The 25,876-nt window shown below is 40.2% G+C and overlaps 2 protein-coding genes across 4 annotated transcripts in view; one reads left to right on the top strand and one right to left on the bottom strand.

Moving 5' to 3' along the window:
• Positions 1–25,876, bottom strand: part of LOC100707149 (carbonic anhydrase-related protein 10) — a 1,009,504-nt gene that overhangs the window by 83,561 nt on the left and 900,067 nt on the right. The gene's annotated exons all lie outside the window — the stretch shown is intronic.
• LOC112847727 (uncharacterized) lies at positions 17,862–20,109 on the top strand. Its single transcript, XM_025910029.1, has 2 exons — positions 17,862–19,795; positions 19,884–20,109. Exon 1 carries the CDS (start codon positions 18,689–18,691, stop codon positions 19,673–19,675), a length of 987 nt encoding a protein of 328 aa, XP_025765814.1. The 5' UTR covers positions 17,862–18,688; the 3' UTR covers positions 19,676–19,795; positions 19,884–20,109.

The following is a 25,876-nucleotide window of genomic DNA, read 5'->3' as shown; positions in this document are numbered from 1 at the left end:
TTTCTTTACCTTTATTCTGAAAGAACTCTATGGAAACAGAAACATCAATGACTTGTGTTGGGGAAAGCACAGAGCTAAGACCAGAGCACGCTTTGAGCCTTTGAATCCTCCCTATGGGTAATTCTACTTAAAACCAGCAAACACAGGCGTGCATGTGTACACACACACACACACACACACACACACACACACACACACACACACAGACATCCCATCGCCTTACTTCACAGGTTGTTAAACTAACAGAGAGATACTTACAGTTTATTGTTGAAAAAGAACAGACAGATTTTTATCCTTCAAATACTCTTTTTTATATGGTCATTGGCCTTTTTATGAGATTGAAATGAGAGAAATTACTGTTTTCCATGGATACATGGACAGTGAAAACATTTTTGAAACTTGCCTCCATACTCCAGACTGTCTTTTAAAACCAAGAATAAAAATATGATTGAAATGCAGACTTCAAGCAGACACTCAAAAGTCACTCTACAAGTAAGTAGACTCAGCAACCTGTGCACCACCTGGATTGACTTTTAGAAAGCCTATGACTCAGTGCCACATGCATGGAAAGCTAAGAACTATACATGATTAACAGTACACTTAGAAACCTTCATCAGGATTTCTATGAAGTTTGGTGAACAACCCCCTCTGTGAATCGCTACCTTATCATGGTGGAGGGGTTTGTGTATCCCAGGGTTTATGTTGTCTGGGTGCTTTTTCCCCCAGTAGGGTCTCCCATGGCAAATTGGTCCTGGGTGGGGGACCAGACAAAGAGCAATTCAGAAGACCTCTATGAGTGAAAGATCAAGGGAGCAGTTCACCCTGCCTGGGATAGGGTTACTGGGGCCCCGCATGGAGTCAGGCCTGGGGAGGGTGCCTGAGGGCTAGCAACAATGTAGCCCAGCCGGGCCCAGCCCGAAAAAGGGACCTGGGCCTGCAGGCCCACCACCTGCAAAAGGCGCCATAAGGGTTGGAAGCAAAGGTGTGCCAGGTGGCGACCAAGAGCGGAGGCCCTGGCAGACTGATCCCCGGCTACCAAAGCTAGCAATTGGGACATGAAACATCACCTCTCTGGTGGGGAAGGGGCCTGAGTTAGTGCATGAGGCTGAGAGGTGCGAACTAGATATAGTCAGGCTCACCTCAATGCATGGCTTCTTCTGGAGAGAGGCTGGATTCTGTCTCAGTCTGGAGTTGCCCTTGGTGAGAGGCGGTGGGCTGGGGTGGGTATCCTAGTATCCCCTTGGCTTGCTGCCTGTACGTTGGGGTTTCTCCCGGTGTATGAGAGGGTTTGTTCCTTGCGCCTTCGGGTCGAGGAACGGGTTCTGACTGTCGTCTGCGCTTATGCGCCGAGTGGCGGTCCAGAGTACCCAGCCTTCTTGGAGACCCTTGGCGGAGTGCTTGAGGGTGCTCCACCTGGGGACTCTGTTGTCCTACTGAGAGACTTCAATGCTCATGTGGGCAACGACAGTGAGACCTGGAGGGGCATGATTGGGAGGAACAGCTTCCCGGATCTGAACCTGATGGTGTTTTGGTGTTGGACTTGTGTGCAAACCAGTTTGTCCATAACAAACACCTATTATAACATAAGAGTGTCCATAAGTGCACGTGGCACCAGGACACCCTAGGCCGCAGGTCGATGATTGATTTTCTAATCGTATCACCAGATCTGCGGCCATATGTTCTGGACACTTGGGTAAAGAGAGGGGCTGACCTGTCAACTGATTACCACCTGGTGGTGTGCTGGATCAGTTAGCAGTGGAGGATGCTGGACAGACGTGAGGGTGCACTGGGAATGCCTGGCAGAGGCCCCGGTCCGCGAGATCTTTAACACACACCTCCGGCAGAGCTTCAACAGCATTCTGAGGGAGACTGGGGACATTGAGTCGAATGCACCACCATTGCCAAAGCCGCTGCAATGGCTGCAGCCGCAAGGTGGTTGGTCCCTGTCGTGGTGGTAACCCCCAAACCAAATGGTGGACACCAGAGCTGAAGAGAGCCACCAAGCTGAAGAAGGAGTTCTATCGGGTTTGGTTAGCCTGTGGGATTTCAGAGGCAGCTGATAGGACTTGTGGACTTGTGTGCAGAAATTCAGATTCTGTCATGGTACTGGGTCTTTGACCCAGTGTTTCTATGTTTGTTATGTTCTCATTTGGTATTGTTTAGTTTCCTTGTTGTCCCTAGTTTAATCAGTTGTATTTCTAGTTCTGAGTTTTTTATTCATTTATTTGGTTCCCCTTTTTGCCTCCCTGCGTAGTCTGTCATATCTATCATATATGTTTCGTTCTCCCTCCTTGTTTATTCATCTGCATTCCAGTCAGGTGTCTCATCCCCTCTGTTCCCTCTGTTCAGTCAGTCCGTGTCTTAGTGTGCATTTCCTGCTTCCTGTTTTATTTTGATAGTCCCTTGTCCTGTCTTCACTGTATTCAGTTTTGCTTCCTCACAGACCTTCCTCACTAGGTTAGATCTGTTCCAGCTGTGTTTCTCTCCTGTTTCTCATCCCCTCGTTACGCTCTGTGTATTTAGGCCTCTGTCTTCCTCTGCCCGTGTCACTTTTTCATACAAGGCCATGCAGGGTTTGTTTTTTTCTCCTTAATCAGAAACACCTTCATTTAGAAACTGCCTTTTGTGTTTACTTTTGTTATGCTTAATATTTAAATTTGTTTGATTACTGTGACAAACATACAAAAAATCAGGAAGAGGTCGAACACTTATTCACACCACTGTATATCTCAGGCCAACATTTTTGTTGGCCTTTTCTATTCTTGATTCAGTGGGGTTGGTCTTCATCGTGGAATGTCATGGATCAGACTCTTAGCAGAGATTATAGAGTGGCCAGTAAAAATGATTAAAGACTTCTCTGATATTCTGCCTTTGGGCAACAAATGGTGAAAAAGGCAAAGCCAGAAAGACTGTACAAGCAAGAAAGCACATGCATACAGGAAATATGCCAATGTTTTCTTGACTGCCAATGGCTTTAAGAAAGTAAATCAGGGCAAAAAACTAGAGCTGAGCAATCTAGCAATCAGCAGTATTGATACTAATTCTGGTATTGGTATCAGTTCAATACTAGCGCGATAGGAATGATACTTTATTTCTATCCCCTAAGTTCAGTATGAAGCACACTGAATGGTGTTAAATATTTTTTGATAAAAAATGTACGTTAATAATAAAATATGAAAGATCTCTGAACCTTTTTTTGCTTACTGTCACATTTATCTTTTTCTTATAGCCTATAGCACATTTAAACAACAGAAGATGACCCAAAGAGACAGGAACTGGGTTATTTCTCCAAATAACCCAGTTTCAAAATACATAAAAGCTCAAAGTTGTTTTATTTTGAAATAAATAAATAAATAAGTGGTCAATAAATGTGTTTAGAAATTGCAAATTAATGATGATTCATTTCATAAATCATGAGACACTTTTCTCGCCTATAAGAGAATCATATTGGAATGAGGGATGCTGGTTAAATTGCTTTGAGTACTAAGGTACAGTAGAAAAGCGCTTTATATAAGAATAATAATCCTATGAGAATTTGTCCATTTAAATAGAGCTGTTTTGAAGGGGAACTTTAACATACAAGGTTATTGGGATTGACATACTTCTGGAATCAGCCTTAAGGTGCTGGAGTTTTTGGCACTTCATTGGCCTTATTTTTGAGCTCTAGAGGTTTTGATTAAGATGGATCTGTTTACAAGTACCCAATACACAGGATATTGTTTGCTAACACCACTCTTGGTGTCCTTTTGTGGTAATAACAGGCTCTTAAATGTTGACTTATAAAAACCACTCCTGCAAGCAAGCTGCAGAAAGTCAGTTTCATACTCAACATCTTTGTAAATCTATATCACATTTCATTGTATTCCATTGCAGCTGCTTTTTAGAATAAACCTGAATAATTTAAATAAAGATCTTTGTCAGGGAGGCAAATGACAAAACTAACAGAGACAACAGAAAGAGATTTATCAAGTTCTCCAAAGGATACATGTAAAAATATTCAAATCCACCATCTGGCTGGTGTCTTTCTGCATTGAGTTTCCATGTTCTCCCAGTGTGGGTTCTCTCCAGGTATTATGACTTCCTCCAACAATCCAAAGACATGCAGTTAGTGCGGTTAGGTAAATTGGTGATTCTAAATTGTCCATAGATGTGAATTTGATTACAGATGGTCATCTCTCTTTGTGTTAGCCCTGCGACAGAGTGGTGACCTGTCCAGCCTATACTCTGCCTCTTGCCCTACGGAGCTAGGATATCTATAGCTATAGCTTGTATCTATAAAACCTATGTTAGATAAAGAGACATTGTTTGCACTGGCATCCACTGTAGTCATCATTTAGATGCTTTGCCTGATTTCAAAGGTTTCTATAAATCCAATACTAATTTCAGATTTGGTATGCAGAAGGCCAAAAGACCAACAAAGCAAGGATACATGTGAATGAAGGCTCATCAGTATGCTGCACTCACAGTCCTCCTTAAATTGATTTTAGCAGGGGGAGAGATGGCCTCTTGCTCTGTCTTTCTCTCCCTTCGTGCAGACGGACTCACACGGAATAGTAATAATTGTTTTCCAGATTTTTTTTTTTTTTGTACACGTGACGCTTTGTAGGTCTCAGTCTTCATACAAGTCTCACATCTAAATTACAGAAAAATACGATTTGAGATTAAAAAGGTGACCCACACATAAATAAATGATCAGAGTCTCTAAAATTGGCATCTCTGTCTGGTTCCCTTTCTCCATCTGCCAGTACACTCTGTCTCTCTCTCCCTCTCTCTCTCTCTCTCGCTCTGTGTGTGTGTGTGTGTGTGTGTGTGTGTGTGTGTGTGTGAAGCTACATTTACATCCACAGACAAGCTTCCTTTTTCACTTACTGTCAGCCATTTCATTCCTCTTGGATTCAAGAACATTACAGATTCTGTTTTAATATGGAGATTTTTATCATTACCCATTTATAGTTAGGTCTACAGGCATAACTATGTTTGGTGGCATGACTGCAAAGAGTAGAGTAAGTATCTTGTTAGACACCATGTTTAAAGTTTTTAGGAAAAAATTTTTTAGGGCCAAGTACAATAAGCTCAGTTTTATTTGAATTTAAAAGCAAGACATTAGAAGTCATCCAAGTCTTTATGTCTTTAAGACATTCCTGTAGGTAGTGGGTATGCGTTAGCTTGGTGGATAGTTAAAGCTGGGTGTCATCTGCATAACAGTGAAAATGTATGCTATGCCTTCTAATGATACTGCTGAAGGGTAGCATGTATAATGTAAACAGAATTGGTCCTAACACTGAACCTTGTGGAACTCATAAACATATTTAACCTTAGTGTGTAAAGACACAACAAACCGGTGTCTACTGCATAGATATGATTCAAACTACCGCAGTGCACTACTTTTAATACCTACAGCATGTAATGAAATATTATGGTCAACAGTATCAAACCCTGCACTGAGGCCTAGCAGGATAAGCGCAGAGATGAGTCCACTGTCAGAGACCATAAGAAGATCATTTGTAACCTTCACTAAAGTTGTTTCTGTGCTGTGATGGGCTCTGAAACCTGACTGAAACTCTTCAAATAAACCATTCATCTGCAGATGATCTGTTAGCTGTTTGACAACTACTCTTTCAAGGATTTTTTCAACTAAAAGGAAGGTTGGAGATTGGCCTATAATTAGACAAGACAGCTGGGTCAAGTGATGGCTTTTTAAATAATGGTTTAGCAGCAACAATCAGTGGGGAGCCGCAGGGTGGGAGACCCCCCTCAAGGCTAAGCCAAGGCTTAGCGAGGCCCGTGCCTAGCTATACACTCTCTCTCTCTCTCTCTCTCTCTCTCTCACACACACACACACACACACACACACACAGAGGGACCTTGAGCGCAGAGTTTTACACGTAGTTTTTTGCTTTGTATCTGTAACCTGACCTTACCAAAAAACTTGTGTAAATATTTTTTACAAACTCAAATCTTTTTTTACACACACAAATTCTCATCTATAGGTGCACAAATATAAAATTTTCAGATATTTTGGTTTACAAGGTTACAAAACCAATCGATCAAGATATATTAATAGGTAAATTCGAAAGTTATGGTGCTGGAGGTAGTTTTTAATTTGGGTTGGGAGTTCCTTAAGAGAGAGGAAGCAGTTTGTGAAATTAAATAGTTGTTGCTCACAATGTATCGACATTGCTTGTGGTGTACCCCAGGGGTCAGTTTTGGGGGTCATTCAAATAAATAGAGTTTAATTGAAAGAGTCTGTGAAAACGGGTAATAATGAAAATTATTAATTTCCAATAATGTGAAAATTGGGGTGATAATAGATGAAAGACTATTTTCATTCCAAAGTATCAAGAATCATTGCAATACCAAACAAGGCAAAGCAGGTATTAGACTTCACATGACTTCATACGGTTCACTGGTTTCACCTTACTTAAGGTATTGTGCAGAGGTCTGGGGCAGTAACTAAAGTACATTGCATTCACTTTTTATTTTTTTAAAAAGCAGTTTGCATCATCCAAATTGCAGGTTGGAAACTCACAAACTCACAATTCTTGCAGTCTGACATCTTGTAATTTGCAGATCTTGTGGAGTTCTGTTGTGGAAATTCTGTTCAGAGCAAAAAATAATGAACTTTTTTTTGAGAGAGAGAACGAAGTTGTAATTTTGTGGTTTTTGTAACTTATAAATAAATGTGCATACTACCAGAAAAAGTTTTTGTGTTTCTATGTGTGGAGTGAAGCTGTGGAAGTTTGAGTATGGAGTTGAAGCAATGTCCAAACATAAAGCACTTCAAAAAGAGTTCGAAAATATGATCTTTATAAGTTTTAAATAAAGAAAAAATGAAGAAATTCAGTGAATGTCTTTGTTTAGGAAGTTTTCTTCATGCTTAATTCAATTCAATTCAATTTTATTTATATAGCGCCAAATCACAACAACAGTCACCTCAGGGCACTTTATATTGCACAGTAGATCGTACAATAATAGATACAGAGAAAAACCCAACATTCATATGACCCCCTATGAGCAAGCACTTTGGCAACAGTGGGAAGGAAAAACTCCCTTTTAACAGGAAGAAACCTCTGGCAGAACCAGGCTCAGGGGCGACCGGTTGGGGTGAGACGACCGGTTTAACTTTTTAAAACTGGAGGTATTGGCTTTGTTGTGTGGAGGCAAAGTTATCGAGTGATATGGTAACAATTGGTACTTTATGTGGTGTATATGTTATACTAGAAATATGTTCATTATTATTATAATCAGCAAGGAAGCTGATTAAATATTGACTGAGGAGTTATGACGAAGGGGTGGAATTAATTAAGTGTGCACTTCTTCCTACTCTGTTTCGTTATGTAAATGAATGAGAACAGGTGAAGCGATATCGAAATGTATTTTGCTTTATTTTGTATTGCATTTTTTACCTTTGCTTTGCTGAATGAACTTCTGTATATAGTGCCATTCATAACCTCGCACCTCCTTACCTTTCTGACCTGTTAAGCACTGCCCAGTCACTTCAATCTTCTTCTTCTATCCAGCTTTCTGTGCCTTCCTTCCGCCTCACCACCATGGGAAACAGAGCTTTTAGCTGCTCTGCTAACAGGCTGTGGTACTCTCTACCCCCAGATATAAGAAACATTGGTTCTCTCCCCCAGTTTAAATCTCAACTGAAAACTACATATTCACTGTGAACCCACTGTTTGTTAATTTTATCTTGTGCGTTTGTTTTATTGTTCTTTATTGTGTCACTGTTCTATTATGTGTTTTTATCTATTGTACAGTGTCCTTGGGTGTCTTGAAAGGCGCTTTATAAATAAAATTTATTATTATTATTATTATTATTATTATTATTATTATATTGTTTCCATGATCAAGATAAATTAACAATCAAACCTTAATATTTCAAAATGACTTATTAATCCCATTCTGAGAGAATCAAACGCTCCAAAAGACTTTATTTTAAACCTCTTTAAACAAGACAAAGAAGTAAATGGATTTAAAAATCACACATTTATTTCTGACATTTGAAAATCACACATGCACCACACCAAATTTGCCATATATAGTACATTTTATGTAGTATACGGTTGAAATTCCATTCTATCTAGTTATTTTTACTTAGCCGTAGTTTGTCAGCAAATGGATGTCACTAATAAATGAGTGGTGAATTTCCCTGCAAGTGTTTTTAACAAACTGTTTCTTGTTTTTGTAGAATTAATCAGCAGCTGTGGAGGGATGTATTTGAATATCTTCGCTTCCACTTTTCCTAACTTGGAAGCTGAGAATGGGTTTACATAGACATTACAAGAATTAAAAGAAACAAATTAATAGATTACGTAATGACGTTTTTACAAACTGCTAAAGACCATGCATCTCCTGCTTATCCAATAAAGGGTCTTGGGAGGCTGGAACCTATACCAGCTAACATAGGGCCAGAACCCCAGTTCTATAGAGGGCCAGGAGTGACAAAATGAATTAAATAAATACGCCATTAAATAATTAATTAAATGTTTAATAAAATAAATAAATAAATAAATATATAATTAAGTAACTAAATGCCCCCTCATTTCACCTAAAACATTTAATACATTATTTGCTTTTTTATTTCTAATTCTAATTAATAATTTATATATTTAATATATTGATTAATAGATTATTTATTTCAAAATTGAGGTAATTATTGACACATTCAATTAATTATTTAATGTTGTATTTATTTAATTGATTTTGGCACTCCTCTTCCTGCGTCTGTATTCATGAATTAATTTGATCTGTCAGCCTCACCCATCAAACTCAGGGGGTGGGGTTAACGCTGCTACTGCAGCTTGTCTAACACCTGATAGACAGCAAATTAAGTCAAGACAGGTCCATCCTAGATAATCAATTGCTATGAACTGGTGGTAGTGTGGCCTTGAGGCAGCCAGGTATCCCAGAATGCATTTCAAATCACAAGCGAATAGAGCGAATTTGCAAAACTGCTCCAATGTTTTTGGAGATGTCCCTAGCTTCACTGAGCTTAACCCCGGTTTTCCAGATTAACTGGTTTTTATTTTAACTGGTTAGATTTACATATTCCATTCTCCTTTGTCCAGATGTTCCATCTGCAGATTCTCATTTTCACCAAACGATCAATCAGTGTTTTTTGTTAAACCCTGTCTGCATTTGAATCCGCTAAAAAGAAACACAAGGTCTGCCACCGCAGACCTGTGACAATGTGTTTCATAGTGTCTAACAAGCCTTGTACAGTTAAACCTAACAATTACTACATGATGGAAATGATGTTTATTGAGCAAAAAACACAAAGATCAGATGTTATTCGGATTTAATTTTTATTCTAGCAATAACCACCTATCGCATAAAGACTCTCAAAAACACATAACAGCCAGCTGGTGTTTAGAATACAGTTGAAAAACTATTATAAATAGATAATTTATTAACTTCTGGATGAGTCTGCAGTATCTAGGAACAGCACCAACATGCTGTTGTGAAAATGCTCTCTCTCCTCCTTAAACATGTTTTTAATGTTTAAGGAGTTTTAATTTATAATTAATGATTGAAACAATATGAACATCCAGAAATCTAGAAATTTAGATTTAGATTAAATTTAGATTTAGATTTACCTCAGTAAATTAAGCCAGTGTTCAACCACCGAGAGGTTGACACTCAGCAGGGGTTATGCAAGCTGTGTACCAGGAGCTGCGCTTGCAAAGCAAGCAGGTCTATTACACGCTTTGCTGTGATACTGGATTGGGCAGACATCTCTGAAATCGTCGAAGCACTTTTGCAAATAGGTTCTACCTTGACAAACCAACCAGATATTTGAAGAATAAGCCACTACATTCCAAAAAATATTAACAGTCTATTTGGTGACACAAACAGGGTATTACAAAGTATAGCTTAGTAAGGTTCCACATGCCAGTTGTTAGTACTGAGAAACACCCACAGAAAAAAACGACCACCAGGCCAAAGCAATGGTTTTGGCTTGTTCAGTGTTAACCCTGCCCCCTGACTTTGATGCGTGAGGCTGACAGATAAAATCAATTCATGACCAGAGCAGCAGGGCCAGGAGTGCCACAATGAATAAAATAAATACATCATTAAATAATTAATTAAATAATACACCAAATAATTAAGTAATGAAATCTTCTAAATTAAATCAATGGGCATTTAATTAATTATTTAATTAATTTATTAATTTCAATGTTAGTCCATTAATAAAACATTTCATTATTTAATTAATGGTGCATTTAATTAATTCATTTTGGCACTCCTGGGACTCCTGGTAGCAGCCAGTGGATTTGATCCCACTGGCTGCTGTGCCATCCCACTGTGCTGCCCATTGTTAAAGGTAAAAATAGATGACACACACCGTATATGTGATAATGTCAGCTCCGAATCCAGTTGCGAAAAAGCATACATTTCAACCCATATATTACATGAGTTGAGTCCCCATCTTTTCCAAGAGGTGGACTCCAAATGCCACATAAGGAGTAGCACCATTAAACCAAATGAGCATCTTGTAATGTAAGAACATTAAATTTGGATTTAATATCACAGTCTGACAACATAATTTAATATTTGTCAGACTGTGACTTTGACCCTAACATCTGTCAGATACATCTAAAAAACTGTATAAACATGGAACATTTTCAAACACAATTTATGTTGACAGAAGTCTGTGAGAATTTTTTTCTCCTCAGAAAAGTCTAAAAAAACACAGGTCAACACTCTAAAGTCTGGGGTTTATTGGCCATCTTTGACTACTTTGATTTTACCTTTATATTTCACTTTTTAAAAAAACCTGTTTATCCTGCTTTGTTTCACATCTTTCTTTTCAACACAATCTCACAGGTCTGAATTCATTTTTTCATTTTGACTTACTGTATTAACACAATTGACCTAAAATTATAGGAAAAGCATCAAATCAGAGTAGGAAAAAGTTTTGGGTGTTTTTTGTTTTTGTTTGCTTGTCTGTTTGTTTGTTTTACTCTGAACACCACAAACATGCTTGCCAAATCATTTTCATAAATTGAAATGCAAATATAAGTTGTACATTTCAGAAACTTGTGCACAATTTTTTTAAAGATTATATTATCTACAACTATTTACATTAATGCACGAAATGCCTCAGGCATTTTGGTAGCGCTTTTCTATCACAGCTCAGTAATAATGAGGTAATAGAAAATGCTACTAGCGTTTTTGTACAACAGTAAGATGGCACACAAATCATTTGTGCTACTCCAAAAAGTAGTTCATGTCTACCATAAGACAGAGGAGCACATCGTAGGCCTTACACCTGCAGACCTAACAAAAGGAGGAGTATCATTCGTCCTGTTTTAATCTTGCAAACAGCATTTATATTGCAGCCTCCCTTTGACTTTGGTGACAGCATCACAAAAAATAGAACAAACATCTACACTACACACTAACCACACTCAAATTCGCTAAATGTCACAGATCTCTTACATCTCACTCCCTTTTAATATCGCTCTTGCTCTCTCTATCTGACCACCATTCTTCCCAAAACTTTCCCTCTTCCTAAGCAACCAAATGCCACATGTTGGCATATGATCTTTTGGATTGGTTGTTGTAGTGCATTTTCCCACCAACAGTAAAGGAATATCATGATTTTTCTTTTTGCTCTCAAGCACTTTTTCCTTCTAAAATCCTAACCTTTTACCATGTCTCACTGCACTAAACATGACAAAAGCATTCAGGAAAATAAGGCTGAAATGGGGACGTAGTGAGGCTGCCTCTTACTGTTGATGATTTGGACATGCCAGTGCATCCATTGACTCCAGAGGGTTAAAACAAGTTATACTTCTTTGTATGACTGGTTGCTAACCTATTGAGCTTCCAGTATTTTTCAGTTGTCCAGTCAGATGCACCACTTGCTCATCATGGTCATATTGAAAACAAAAAGAGGGTTGTGCATGTGGATGCTGCTAACCAGTTGGTGACATCATAGCTACTTTGTCCGTCTTCACCTTACAGTCTACCTTTGTATTTTGCACCTACTACTTGAGCACATCTATGCAATTTCCATAAATGTCTCATGCATTTCTTTAGAATGACTAAAGCAAATGCAAATACTGAAGCAGTGAATAACTAAGGAAAATGAAATTACTATCAGTGTAAATGGTAGTTAAAACAGCAAAAATATAATCTCCCTGTCAAGCAAAAGCTTGGATACACAAACAACATAGCACAAATGATTTATGTGAACTCACAATGTGTGATTTAATCCACCTGATTACCCAATGTGCAGCTCAAGGCCACAAATTATTTTGTACCAAAAGACATGTTAACGTATAGCTCTGTGCCTTCCAGAGACAATCATTGAGGCTTCACGCACGCCATTACACTCTGTATTGTCCTCTCTGGCCTTGCCTCATTACTCCTCATCTATTTTTAAAAGGGGATATGCCTTATTACAATTAGTTGGTTTAGAAGCCAATCTGTCATGCTCATTACAGTAATCTCTCCCTGTCCCTATTTTTCTTTTATCTCCTTATTCATCTCAATCTTTCTGTATCTGCATTGGTTTTCTGACGTATATGTCACTTCAACTTTCAAAGGCTTGTGAACACAAGAGGGCATTTTGCACATATTTTTGGAGTATGTGACAAAGAAAAAAAAGGGAGGATTCTAATTTGTTCTTTTTGATAATTCAAGTGACCAAAAAGCTTTGGAGTGATTCAATCTGCTGTGACTAATGACAGCATGAGACAACACTTCCTCTCAGACACGGAGAGCAGAATCAGTCTCCATCTGAAATGAGTCCTTGAAGAACCACTGTTTAGGAAGTCAACCACTTCTTCCCTAATTGTCCACGATCTAGTTTCAACCTGAAATTCATTATAGTCTGCAGGACTACATCCTTTGCTTCCTTCATGTTTTTGTTTTTCTGCTCTTAGAAAACCACTTCTTGTGCACAAAGATAATAATTCCAACTTGGCTTTGCCCACTGCTTGTGAATGCTTGGGAAAGGCACTGCACATACCTTTTTAGCCACTTTAAATCTGCCTGGTCATCTTTACAGCCCTTTCCCACGCCAACCTGGATAGAGGTGCACACTAGAGGGGTGTGTGTATAGATGAGTTGGAGTATTTAGGAAAACTGCCCACTCAGTCAAACTCCCACAATATACATACAGTATATAAAGAAAATTAGGAAACAAATGAAGGAGCGCTTAACTTCATTACATCCCTGTGTTGCATTGCGCTGAAATCTCCCTCACCATGAAAGTTTCTAATTGATCATAAAATCTTAATTAGCTGGATGTCTCTTGGTCTGTCCAGGCCTGTGAGAGTGTTTCTCGATCACTTATTTATTACCTTCTTAATTACAATTTCACAGTGAGTGCTCATGACATTTAGAGACCTTGTAGCAGTGGACAGAGCTGACTGAAGATGAGGATTTAGTGTGATTCCACGGTGGCAATAACCACACACACTTGCTAAGACTGTTTTAAAAATCTGTTCCTACACATGTGTAATTTCTAGTGCTGTCAGTGTCAGTCTCATTAAAATGATGTTAATGCGTGCGTGGGGCTGCACGGCGTCAATGCATTTGCACAGTTAGCTCGTTAACGCATTAGCGACGTCCAGCCCCAAACACGGGGCGATGCGCATTAACTCACTAATGGAGATTTGCCGTGTTAATGCTGTTATGGGTTAACGTCATTTTAACGAGATTAACACTGACAGCACTAGTAATTTCCAAAAATTTGTGTCAAACTAAGTGCCAGTGAGATTATTTTTTTATCAGCATAAGAAAATAATCATTATTTATTGCATTTAGAGGACTGTAGAGGATTGTTCCTTGCCTAAACTTAACTCAGAGCTTTAAGTTAAATATATAATAATACAGTATATATAGTAATCAAAGCACTCAAGCCTAAGTAATCAGGTATCAAAGAGTCTCTGATTTGACTGCTGGCCAATCCACGATGCACCAAACCAAACCCAATGCAGGTGACGGTCCCACAGGAGGCTCAACCCTTGTGTTTTATTCAGACTGAGCCCTGCTAGGAGGCGCTCAAACAAAGATCAGGCATATTACTACAATGCGGCATAAATCAGATTTGGGGCATACCCAAAGCCTTCTTGAGAGATTAGACCCCTCCATTTCTGCAGGCTGCTATAGGGTTTCTCATTATGGTAAAAAATAAAGTGGAAAGTTTTAATTTTGCTGGTACTTTATTTACTAGCAAAGAGGTTTTGGTAAACACAACCATAACAAGTCTCCTATTCTAAATGATAAAAGACAGATTGTTTAAGATTGTTTTGCACTTCTTGATGCATTCTCAATCATCCAGGCAAGTAAATCTCCAAAAGTTGAATCTGTTCATCTGGACGTAGCGTTTTGTGGGAGAAACGTTTCGTCACTCATCCAAGTGACTTCTTCAGTCTCAGCTGACTGCAGGTTTCCCCAAACCTTATAAACAGTACATTTGCATAATGACTGAAATGACTGAATAATGACTGAAACCAGCCCACTGAAGGCTGTGAGGTCAGTTCCTTAATCATAAATCAAACCTGCAGTCAGCTGAGACTGAAGAAGTCACTTGGTTGAGTGACGAAACGTTTCTCCCACAAAACGCTACGTCCAGATGAACAGATTCAACTTTTGGAGATTGTTTTGCACTGACTTGTTTTCTCGTCTGTTGGTCCTGTTCATATGAAAACATCACTCATCAGTGTCTTTCAGAACTGCAGGCTATAATTTAAAAGAGTTTTTTCAAGAGGCCAAGTTTTATCAGTGGAGATTTGGTTAGATTTAAACAACATCATTGAAGTTCACACATGAACTTGGAAACAACAACTTCACTCACATATGTATATCATTAGGTACATTCTATTTTCCATACTAGATCATAAAATAATCTGAGGAGCTTGGAGACAGCTAATCTACTAACACATCAAATTGTAGTACCACTGTCTACTTCTGATACATTTAAAATAGATTACTGCAATCTACCTACCATTAAATGATACATTTAGTAAGGTTACCTAGCTAATGAATTATGTTTAATGGATGTGAGATCAATGTGATTTTAAACTGGAAATTTCTCTTTATTGATCTGTTTGTTCTCAAGTGGAGAAGAGGCATATGAGAACTCCAATGCCATACCATTTGCTTTGCATTGGTTTCCATGGTTACGAAGGCCAAACAATGAGGAATAGCTTTAGCTTCAACAGAGCGGCCACTCTGTCTTCTAGCCCAGATCACTGACACAGCGCTTTCATGTTTCCATTGGAACATGTCTTAAAGCATTTTTACCGCTGTCTTGATTCTCCTGCTGAGAGAGAAGTGATAAAGTACAAGAAAGCCACAAAATCGACAAAAATAATTGGAAATAAATTGACTTCAGGTTGAACTCATTTTATCAGCTGTACTTTCTGAGGGCAACAACTTCTATATCAAAACTGACAAACGTTTCAAGAAGTTGAGTGCAATAAAAAGTTTCAACAACTTCAGTGAAAGTGAAACAAACTGAACCAGCAGGAAATGCTACAAGCAAGTAAATATACCCTGAGCAGAGATTTGTCTTGTCAGCTAGGAGTCCAAGCTTACAGAATGATTCTAGTCTTCCCAAAACTTGAAACATATAAAGATGTTTTTAGTTTGCAATACTTCTATTTCTCCAACATCAAGCACATATTTTAGAACAGGACTCAAACCTTGTTCCATTTTCAGTGACCTCTCTGACCTCTGCTTTCTGTGTCCAGTATCTTAAAACTGTAAAGACTGAACCATTAAATAATTACCTTCTGATACATTTGGCATTAAAGAAATAAGACCATTGCACTATTGGGATAAAAAAAAGGTTACTAGTAATCTTATTAATCTAGGTGTGAATCAGGTTTTCTCCAAACAGTTACATGAAGCTATTTTGTTTGAACAACCTATACAAGCCGCAATGTGTTCCTGCACCAAATATTATAACCACGAAAACATATGGCAGTGAAAAGAGCCCATATTTTCCCGATGTTCCCGCCTGCACAAACGGGAATGTAATCACCTTTAAACTCAACCTTCACGAATGCAAGGGTTTAAAATCACTCAAGAGAAGCAAATGGCTTTCAATAAACTTGGTTGAATGAACGGACCAAACAGCTGCTAAGCAACTTCACGGGGAGGGTACACTCCACAGGAGACAGGATAAAATGTTTTCAAACATTTTGTGAAAATCAACAGTTTTTAATATTTGGTGGTTCTGGATGTGGCCTGCCTGTTGTTTCTGAATTTGATACATAATTAGAAATAACAAATGAGCAAGCAAATTATAGGAGGACCTGAAGGGGCAGCTCTCATCCTCTTCACACTCTCCTGGTGTGAAGAGGATGCTTATTTTATCCATCAAGGAGGTGGCATAAATGCTGAGAGACCAACAGATTTGCAGTCAATAGTAGTAGATGCTTTGAAAATATGGCTACATCCACACTAATGCGTTTTCATTTGAAAAAGCATAGTTTTCTCTCCATTTTGGCCTCCCGTCCACACTGTGACGCTCTCAAAAATGCATACATTTGAAAACGGTGCTTTCGTGTCACAGTGTGGACAGCGAAAACAGAGACTTTTTGAAAATGATGACACATTTTAGCCATGTGATGCAGTCAAGTGACCAGTTAAACTAAGATAGCATAGGGCATTATACAGCAGTTGTTTTGTTTGCGCTCAATTTTGACAGCCCTATTAAAGTTTGTACATATATCAGTTTGTACATGCTTCAGATAGATTTTCTTCAAATTCTTTAATTCTCACTCACTTTTGCAACGTTGTACTTTTGTGTTACTTGCAGCAACAACTCCACCTCATTGTTAGTCCATTTAAAAAACTCTGTGCTTTTCCATGACATTTTGCTGCGACGTTTCAAAGAGCCGGAAAAGTAAATAAACGGCAGACAGAACTGAGGCAGGTCGAATCGTCTTGCGTTTCACACATGCGCAGTACTAGAACATAAGTGCTTTCGGCCGTTTTAATGTGGACGCACAACTCTGTGAAAACAACTGAAAACAATAGCGGGGACGCGGAGCGTTTTCGGACGAAAATGCCGTTTTCAAATCTGGACATAGCCTATATCAGCAATCAAATATACATATTGGTGCTTTGTCCAAAGTCAGGGACATTAGTTAAGTTCAGACATTTTGTACAACTAGGAATTATGAGTCAACTTCCTTCGTTGGAGGAAAAAAACTTTCACAAACAATCCTCTGGAGAACTTTGTATTAGTATTTGCAGTAAAACAAAGTTTGTGATTATCAATACTGATTTTTAAAAACTCTATCAGGGAACCTGTAAGATCTTGTCAGGTTTGAACCAAGTTTGCACCTATGTTATATGGTCAGAAGACATTAACTTAAATCTCTGGCTTAAACTGTCAGTGTAATGAGTGTAATGACAACACCCGTGCACCATATAGTGATGTGTTAATCTTTTAAAATCCACAGAACAGGCCTTCATTTAAAAGGAAACATTTTACAGTGTCTGGAAATTTGCGTGTTTAGCGTGTGATAAAAAATAAAACTAACCCTAACCTTCAAGCTGCTTTTGTTATAGTGGATGTTAAGAGATTTATACATAATGACCACCTTTGTTATATACATGGCCTTCTTGAAGAAAGATCATGTTGGCAACCATGTTGCCAGTTTATGATCCATAACTGGGCAGTTATGCGGGTAGTGAGCTTGAATCTTTTTTCCAAATGAAAGAGGAAAAACCCATAGCTTTATTTTCAATGGTCACTGAGATACACTATCCATCCATCCATTGTCTTCCACTTATCCCAATTCGGGTGGCGGGGGGGCTGGAGCCTATTACAACTACAACAGGGCGAGAGGCAGGATACAGGCTAGACAGATTGCCAGTCCGTCACAGGGCTAACATAGAGAGACAGACAACCATTCGCACTCACATTACTCACCAATTAACCCACCCCCAGTACCCGGATGTCTTTGGACTGTGGAAGGGTCATATACTTTAGATTAATTTAAATTAAATTAATGTCAATTTAATTGACATTAATTCCCCCACATCCCCACGGCTTGCCCTGGCAAACCGTGACAGAATAATCCCGCCATTATGGATCCATGGACTCAACGGAGAGGTTTAGGTGGAAGGTGACAGACAAAGTAAATCGTCTGTGTGACCTGTGGCTGGAAGCGCACGAAAAGAGGATTTACGTTGCGCTGTGGAGAAGGTTGTCCCTGGGTGGTGGACAACCTTTTTCCGATCGTGGCGGATTTCCTGCTTAACACCCTTCACCTCCACTCGTCGATCCAGGCTGTCCCCCGGCTCGGCCAGCCAGAGGATTTCCAGCCTGGCATGCCGGCCTCGGCGTCGCTAGGATTTACGGACACCGCAGCCGGATTTACGGACTTCCCAACAGCCAGCTGTGGTGAGTAGTAAGGACAGTTTTTCATTTTCCACTCCATCTGTTTGTTTACTTATGAACTGTGAGACTGCCAAGCCTGTAACTCAGTCAGCCACCCAGTCAGTAACTCAGTCAGCCTCCTAGTCAGTAACTGAGTCAGTAACTCAGGCAGCCTCCCAGTCAGTAACTCAGGCAGCCGCCCAGTCTGTAACTCAGTCAGTTGCCCAGCCTATAGCTAAGCGGTCTGCTGTTCAACTATCTACCCCACCTACAGCAGCCTCCACTCCACTACCCACTCCAGCAGCTCTGGATGCTGCTGGGAGTAAAATGAACTCAATTAGTGTGTTAAATTCGTTCCCTGTGACTGTGAAAATGGAAGGGGAAGAAATGAAGAAGAGGATAGAAAAGATTGAGAAGATAGAAAGTGTTGCTAATGATTGTATCTCGCTGCCTTTACCCAAACTGACTGTCTGCACTGCACAGCCCCAGCCACAGCATCCCGAGCCGGCCGTGCGCCCTGTGCAGCTGCAATTAGTACCGCCTCTGTCAGAGGCCTCCACACCACTCTCAGCCTCACTGTCTGCTGCTGCCACCCCACTTTCCGCCTCTCTCTCTGCTCAACTGGTTGCTGTTGCTGTGCCACCATTCACTACACCACTAGTTCAATCACTTGCAGCTCAGCTAGCTGCTCTAGCACCTGCTCAACTTCCTCTACGAATATCACTACAGTCAGTAGCTCCATCTCTAGTTCTGTCACCTGAGCCGCCACTAGCACAGCTAGCTGCCCAGCCACTTCCATCCTCTGCTGAATTTATAGGGAAGCTCAGTCTGCAAGCAGAAGACTGTGGGGCGCAACCTCTGCTGGAACAAAATGTCCGCCCTGCACAGCCCCAGCCGCAGCATCAGGAGCCGGCTGTGTGCCCTGTCCAGTCGCAGTCGGCTTTCCTTTGGCCGGAGGTTGCAATACCTGCTGGTCATGCGTCTGTCTTCACTGGAGGGACCGAGGGAACGCTTCAGTTGTCATCCTCTCCACCATCTGCAGCTGCTACTCTACGTCTACGTCTCCACCGCCAGCAGTCGCCATGCTGCCACCTGTGGAACTCACTCTGCCCGAGCCGGAGGGCAGCGAGCCGAAGGAGCTCAGTGAGCCGGGGGCGCTCACTGAGCCCGCACTGCTCGCGGACAAGGTCAGCGAGCCGGACTGTTCTCTGTCCACATTTGTATGTTGTTAGGTATGTGTGTGCATGTGTGTGTAGCTGTTTTCTGTGGCCAAGTTACAGGGACCTCCAGGAATGGTGGGTGTGGACCTGCTAGGGGACTGGCCACACCCAAAGTCCTTGCCACACACCTGCTGCTGATCTGGGCTTGTCGGGAGAGCTATTTAGGAGAGCGATGGAGCTTCCACCGACGTGGGACTATTGCGTTACACTTCATGTCAGTCTTCTAGTTTAGTTTAAAAGTCAGTGAGTGTATGCCTGCTGGTATTAAGTGTTTTAATGGCTGCCTCTATTGTTTTCCTCAGGAGGAGTGTGGGACGAGAGAGAGCAGTGAGCACGGGGAGTGCAGAGACACAGGAGCAGAGAGCACTAAACAGGGACTTTTTGGGAAGAAGACACGACACGGGAGTAAAGGGAGAGCACAGGGATTTATTGTCATTTTCGCACTGTAAATAAACGCACCACTTGCAGTGAAGAGTCCAGCGTTCTGGGTCCTCCTTTCCCCCACATCCCCACGGCTTGCCCTGGCAAACCGTGACACAAGGTAGGGTTTTGTTGTAGCCATAAGATTTTTTTTTCAGAAAACCAAAATATTAGCTTTCAAATTAAGGTAATATCCTATATAAATACATTTTTATTATACTTTTTCTATTAAAGCCTTTTTTCAAAATCGTAGTCCACTGTGGCAATTCTATAAAAAGAAGTCAATGTCAAGTTAACACAAATCCTGCCCTTAATCCTAGGTGGGTCATCAATGATCTGGTAAATGCTATAAACCTCAAACAATTACAGTTCCGCATTGCTTTTTCATGTATCAGGGTAAGCCAAAGTGGATACTATCTGAGCCACATTTTATATTTCTGGCAGCAATGAAAAAGGAGGTAGTGGAACAAACTATCAAGGCCCCAACGTTGACAAGGCCATCAGGAAACCTTCAAACTGACATTATTAGTATTAAAAGCAACCTCTCAACAAAAGCGTCACGTCTAAAAGCTTCATGTTTTTTTTTTGGTTTTTTTAAATAAAAATGCTCAACAGTATCAAAAAGCATATTTGCAGCAGTGTGCAATAAAAAGGATTGAGCTATAAATAGTTTCCCATTTATAAAAATTAGATGGCGAGTGACTTTTTTTAAAGAACTTTAACTAATCCCTTTGAATATTGGTAAGGCTTTAAAATACCAAAAGTGATGTGCGATACCACTGAAAAGTAAATCGTTAAATTTTAAAATATTCAGTTAACAGTCGAAAAACAAATGTGCCTGTTTCAAAATAATAATAAAGCTAAGAAACATTTTACATGTACATGGGTCCTTAGGGACTAGAAAAGCGCTATATAAATACAGGCCATTTGCCATTTGCCATGTACATACATGTTATCTATCTATTGTATGTATGAAATATTTTGAATTCTAGTTTTATTTTTTTAAGCCTACAATGGCTGTTTTACTGCAAATACACTCTATATATATATAGAATACCTAGTCTATATAAGCCACTTTCAGTGCTCTACAATTTGAACACATGGGATTTTCTAGAGTTAAGGATGTGGTGAATTCCTGTCATTTAAAGATAGACACAAAAACCTAAGCCTAGACGTAAGTCACTTTCTAACGTTGCCAGCAGCATTTTCTCCCTCTGCACCAGGATAGAGCCTGCCTGCAGCACCAAAAGTCTCCGCAAGCAGTTTCTCTCACCCAGCAGCACCTGTCCCTCTTCTTCTCTTAAGTTCACCTCATCATAAACTCATCTTATTATGTTTTATAATTTACTTTTGTTTGCATTTGACAAGGTTTGTGGCCTTGCCACATGTGTCACAAACTGTGTCTTTGCTGTTTGTGGAGCTGAAATAGCTCCACACATGACTCCACTTACGGTCATGAACTGAGTGAGTGAGCACACGAGAGCTGTGATGCATTTATACAACCGTATTTTACATATCTTTCCACTGTGTTCCTGTTAATCATAAACTACATTACATAAATTAAATTTACAGCGTAATTACTAAAGTATCAATATTTTAATATGAGAATCAATTCTAGAACGAAAATATCTGGTATTGGAAGAATCAATATGTCAGCACATCCACACACCACTAGTCAATGCGACTGGTTTCATTGGCAGTAGTTGCCAGCACAGGGAGATGTACCTAACTGAGATATCTGTCAGGTTTTACTGCTGCGGATTTGAATAACTAGGTTGGACATCTTTAGTGTGTTTGCACTGCTAGTGCCTTTTGGAGCATTTTAGTGGAACTATCTGATGAATGATATGACATGCTATGGTGCCGCATTTCAGTGAGGCGAATTTTATTATTTTATTAGTCGTGTAATTACGTAGCATGTGTTTGAGCTTTCCAACCTTGCAGGTTATGAATGCAATTTCCTCATAATATATGTGGCGGGGTGTGGTTGGTGGCTTGGCTGCAGGGGAGGAGTGGAGCAGCAAGTTCAGGGTGTATTGTCAGGGGAGGCTGGTTTTTGCAGCCAGCATGCATCATCTAATCATGAAAGGGCGGTGGGCTCTGTTTATGTACTCCAGGACTGGTGCATAACAGCAGAATTATAGACAGTCACTGCTCATTTGAGTTAGAGGTCATGTCATGAAGTGTTTCGAGGTGGTAGTTCCTCTGCACATCAGAGACTGCCTACCCCCCTCAACCCCAAGCAGGTCCCCGTCACTCAGCACCGAATCACCACAGGGGTGCATTCTCAGCCCCCAGCTGTACACCAATGACTGTACTTAAACCCACCAATGTTATTGTCAAGTATGTTGATGATTACCAGTCAATCAGGTCCCACACCTCCAGACTCACAAACAGCCCTCAACCAGAAGGAAGAAGCAAGAAAAGGAACTATTATGGAAGAACAGGCCCCTGCACAGCATATAGCACTGGCATATAGAAGAAGTGGCTGATAATCAAGAAATCCTAGAAATACAGCGGAGAGGCACCAATCATGGCATCACAGGGACAGGTTCTAAAGACAAGATAGCCTGAAATATACTGCTCCAGACAAGACCTCAGGTGCAGGCTGTGCAAAGATGCCCCCTAGACAATCCAGCACTTAGAAACAAGGTGCAAGATGGTAGCAGTCTGGAAATTCATGGAACACCATAACCAAGTGGCTAGCACAGTATAAAGTAACATCTGTGCCAAGTATGGACTGGAACTCTATTCAGTTTAAGTCAGTTTTATTTGTATAGTGCCAAATCACAAAAACATTCGCCTCAAGCTGCTTAATATTGTAAGGTAAGGTATTGTAAGACTCTACAATAATCAGAAAACCTCCGATGAGCAAGTAGCTTTGGCTAAAGGTGGAGTGGAAAAACACCCTTTTAAAAGGAAGAAACCTCAGGCAGAACATGGCTCAGAAAGAGGCAGCCATCTGCCATGACCGGCTGGAAGCTGGTTCCACAGAAGGGGGGCCTGAAAGCTGAAGAGTCTGTCCCCCCATACTACTTTTAAATACCCTAGAAATCACAAGTAGTAACCCAGCAGTCTGAGAGCGAAGTGCTCTATTGGGATGATGTGGTACTATGATCTTTACAATAAGGCCTGATTATTCAAGACCCTGTCAGTACTTTCGCTGTAGCATTTTGGATCAACTAAAGGCTTTTTTAGGAGTTTTTAGGACAACTTGATAATAATTAATTTCAAATATTCAGTCTAGATGTAATAAATGCATGAACAAGTTTTTCAGCATCATTTTGAGAAAGTATGTATGTAATTTTAGAGTTATAAAACAAATGTAAGAAAGCCCTCTTACATATTTGTCTAATATGTGCATTGAAGGACATATTGTGGTCAGAAATGACTCCAAGATTCCTCACAGTGTTACTGGAGACTGAGGTAATTCCATCGAGAGTAAGTGATTTTTAATGCAGTACAATAACCTCAGTTTTATCTGAAACTGGTAATTAGAGGTCATCCAGGTCTTTATGTCTTTAGGACACTCCGGGAGTTTAATTAATTGGTGTCATTTGGGTTCATGGAAATTTTAAGCTGTGCATCATCTTAGGGGTGGGTGATATATCAAATATACTTGTTATATCGCAAATTTTTCCATGTACAATGGTTAAAATAGCTTTATCATAACCATTAAGTATAAATCGCCATGGTAATATTAAGCTGTCTGCATGTAATTTACTGTGAGTTTTTTTTCTCCCACAGATTGCGAATGCATCATTAATGCCCCCCTCCCAACCGGATAATTTTCTTCCTGGCACACTGTGCTGAGCATGCATGTTTATAGACTACCAGATTAGGAAAAATATGGTGACAGTGGGAGTTTCAGATGAGCAAGGGAATAAGACTCACTATCGTCTGGATTTCAGAGGGAGGATCTATATCATGTTTTATGATATAGTAGGACACCATCTACATAGCAGTGAAAATGTATGCTATGCCTTCCAATAATACTGCCTAGGGGAAGCATGCATAATATAAACAGAACTGGTCCTAGAACACAATCATGCGGAACTCCATAATTAACCTTTGTGTATGAAGAAGACTCCCAGTAACATGGTAGATGTGATTCAAGCCACTGCAGTGCAGTATCTTTAATATCTACACTATGCTCTAATCTTTGTAATAAAATAAGGTCAACAGTATCAAACACTGCGCTGAGGTCTAGTACACAACAGGCACAGAGATGAATTCACTGTCAGAGGCTATAAGAAGATCATTTGCGACCTTCACAAATGCTGTTTCTGTTATGTTTCTGTACGTCCCAACGTCGAAATGATTGGTCTCAACCATTCTAGTGGGTGTGGAGCTAAGATCCTGTGGGACCTCCAAATACAGATGGAAAAACTGGTGATAGCTAACCAATCGTACATAGTAGTGGTGGACTAGCTAAGGAAGAAGACCCTAGTGAGAGACATAGCTATATGTGATAGTGACATCAGGTAGAAGGAACATAAGAAGCTGGAGAAATAAAGGCTGAAACAAGACCTCGAGAAGATGTGGTGAGTGAAGGCAGCAGAGGTCCCCGTGGTAACTGGAGCTATGACCCCCTTACTGGGTCTGCTAGATCAGCGCAGTCGTAAAAACAAAAAGATACTGTACAGGACCATCAAGCTCCCAGGCCATGTTTATGTGGCACTCTGCATTTAATTGGAGATTAAGTATCGGGAGTGGGACCATGCCTCCATAAATGGTTCTGGTTCTCATCTATATAGGTTCCCCCAGTCCTACAAGCTGTTCATTCTTGTTTACGTGCCCCACTCTCCCTCCCCTTGGAGGCCTTCCCCAAACCACAGTTCAATTCATCTTCAAGCCATTCACCTTTACCTACAAAAACGCTGTCAAACATAAAATGAGGATGTGGGCCCAGCTAGTGAATCATTAATTATTATTCGTTTCTGACTCTCTTCCACAAATGTGTCTTGTGTCTTGTCTCAAGCACCTTGAGACAACTGCTGTTGTGATTTGGTGCTATATAAATAAAATTGAACTGAATTGTCTCGGTAATTTTCCTGTTAGGTTAATTGGTGTTTCTAAAATTGATGTGAGTGCGAGTTCTTGTCTCTGTGTTAGCCCAGTGATTGACTGTGCCCATTGTGTACCCTGACAATTGATTTAAATTCTTACACTATGACAGTTAAGGATAAGCTCCAGCAACCCCATCAAAAGGTGACACGAATGGGGATTTCTTCCCAAGCATCACTCTTTAAAGACAAGGAGAAGAACTGCCCTTAAACAAACCCGGAAAAATGTTGAGGCACATCTAACTCCGCTGCTTTCCAGTTCACGCTAGTCCACTGCAAGGCTCATTACAATTAGATGTTCGGTGTTGTTTGAAAATTAAGACAGGAGAGGAAAAAAAGAAGTTTCAAAAGAAGAAACACGTTTTGAATGAGGAATGTAAAATATACTGATGTACAGAGATGCTAAACATAACCCATATGTAGGATGAGCTGATGGATCCACATTGTATATTCTTGAAACCTAAATCAGATTTCTCATTGCCATTTATGGAATTTCATAAGCTACAACAAGACCATCATCATTAATCTCTCCCTTAATTACCAGAGGCACACAACTGAGGTTTTACTGATTAATCTGAAAGACTTACATTTGTAACCCAGTTGCTCTCTGTCAGGTCCTCCTTCTTTTCTTCATCGGGCGTGACAGGACAGTGGTTTTATTTGTGCTACCCGAGCAGAAGACATGAGCCATTTTGCCCACTGGAGCAGAGCTTAGTGTGTAATTACACCGCCTGGTGGTGAATTAGATTAGCGTATAGAAGGTGAACACTTTGCTTGAGATGGAAGGAAGACCTCTGGGACAAGTTTAG

The sequence above is a fragment of the Oreochromis niloticus genome, linkage group LG8 (genome assembly GCF_001858045.2).
Source record: "Oreochromis niloticus isolate F11D_XX linkage group LG8, O_niloticus_UMD_NMBU, whole genome shotgun sequence".
In the NCBI taxonomy this organism is placed as follows: domain Eukaryota; kingdom Metazoa; phylum Chordata; class Actinopteri; order Cichliformes; family Cichlidae; genus Oreochromis; species Oreochromis niloticus.
Note: the sequence above shows the minus strand (reverse complement) of the source record. Positions and strands in the feature narration are given on the sequence as shown.

Bases quoted from the DNA above. Each gene is read 5' to 3' on its own strand.
- LOC112847727 (XM_025910029.1), top strand. From the start codon at position 18,689: ATGAACTCAATTAGTGTGTTAAATTCGTTCCCTGTGACTGTGAAAATG.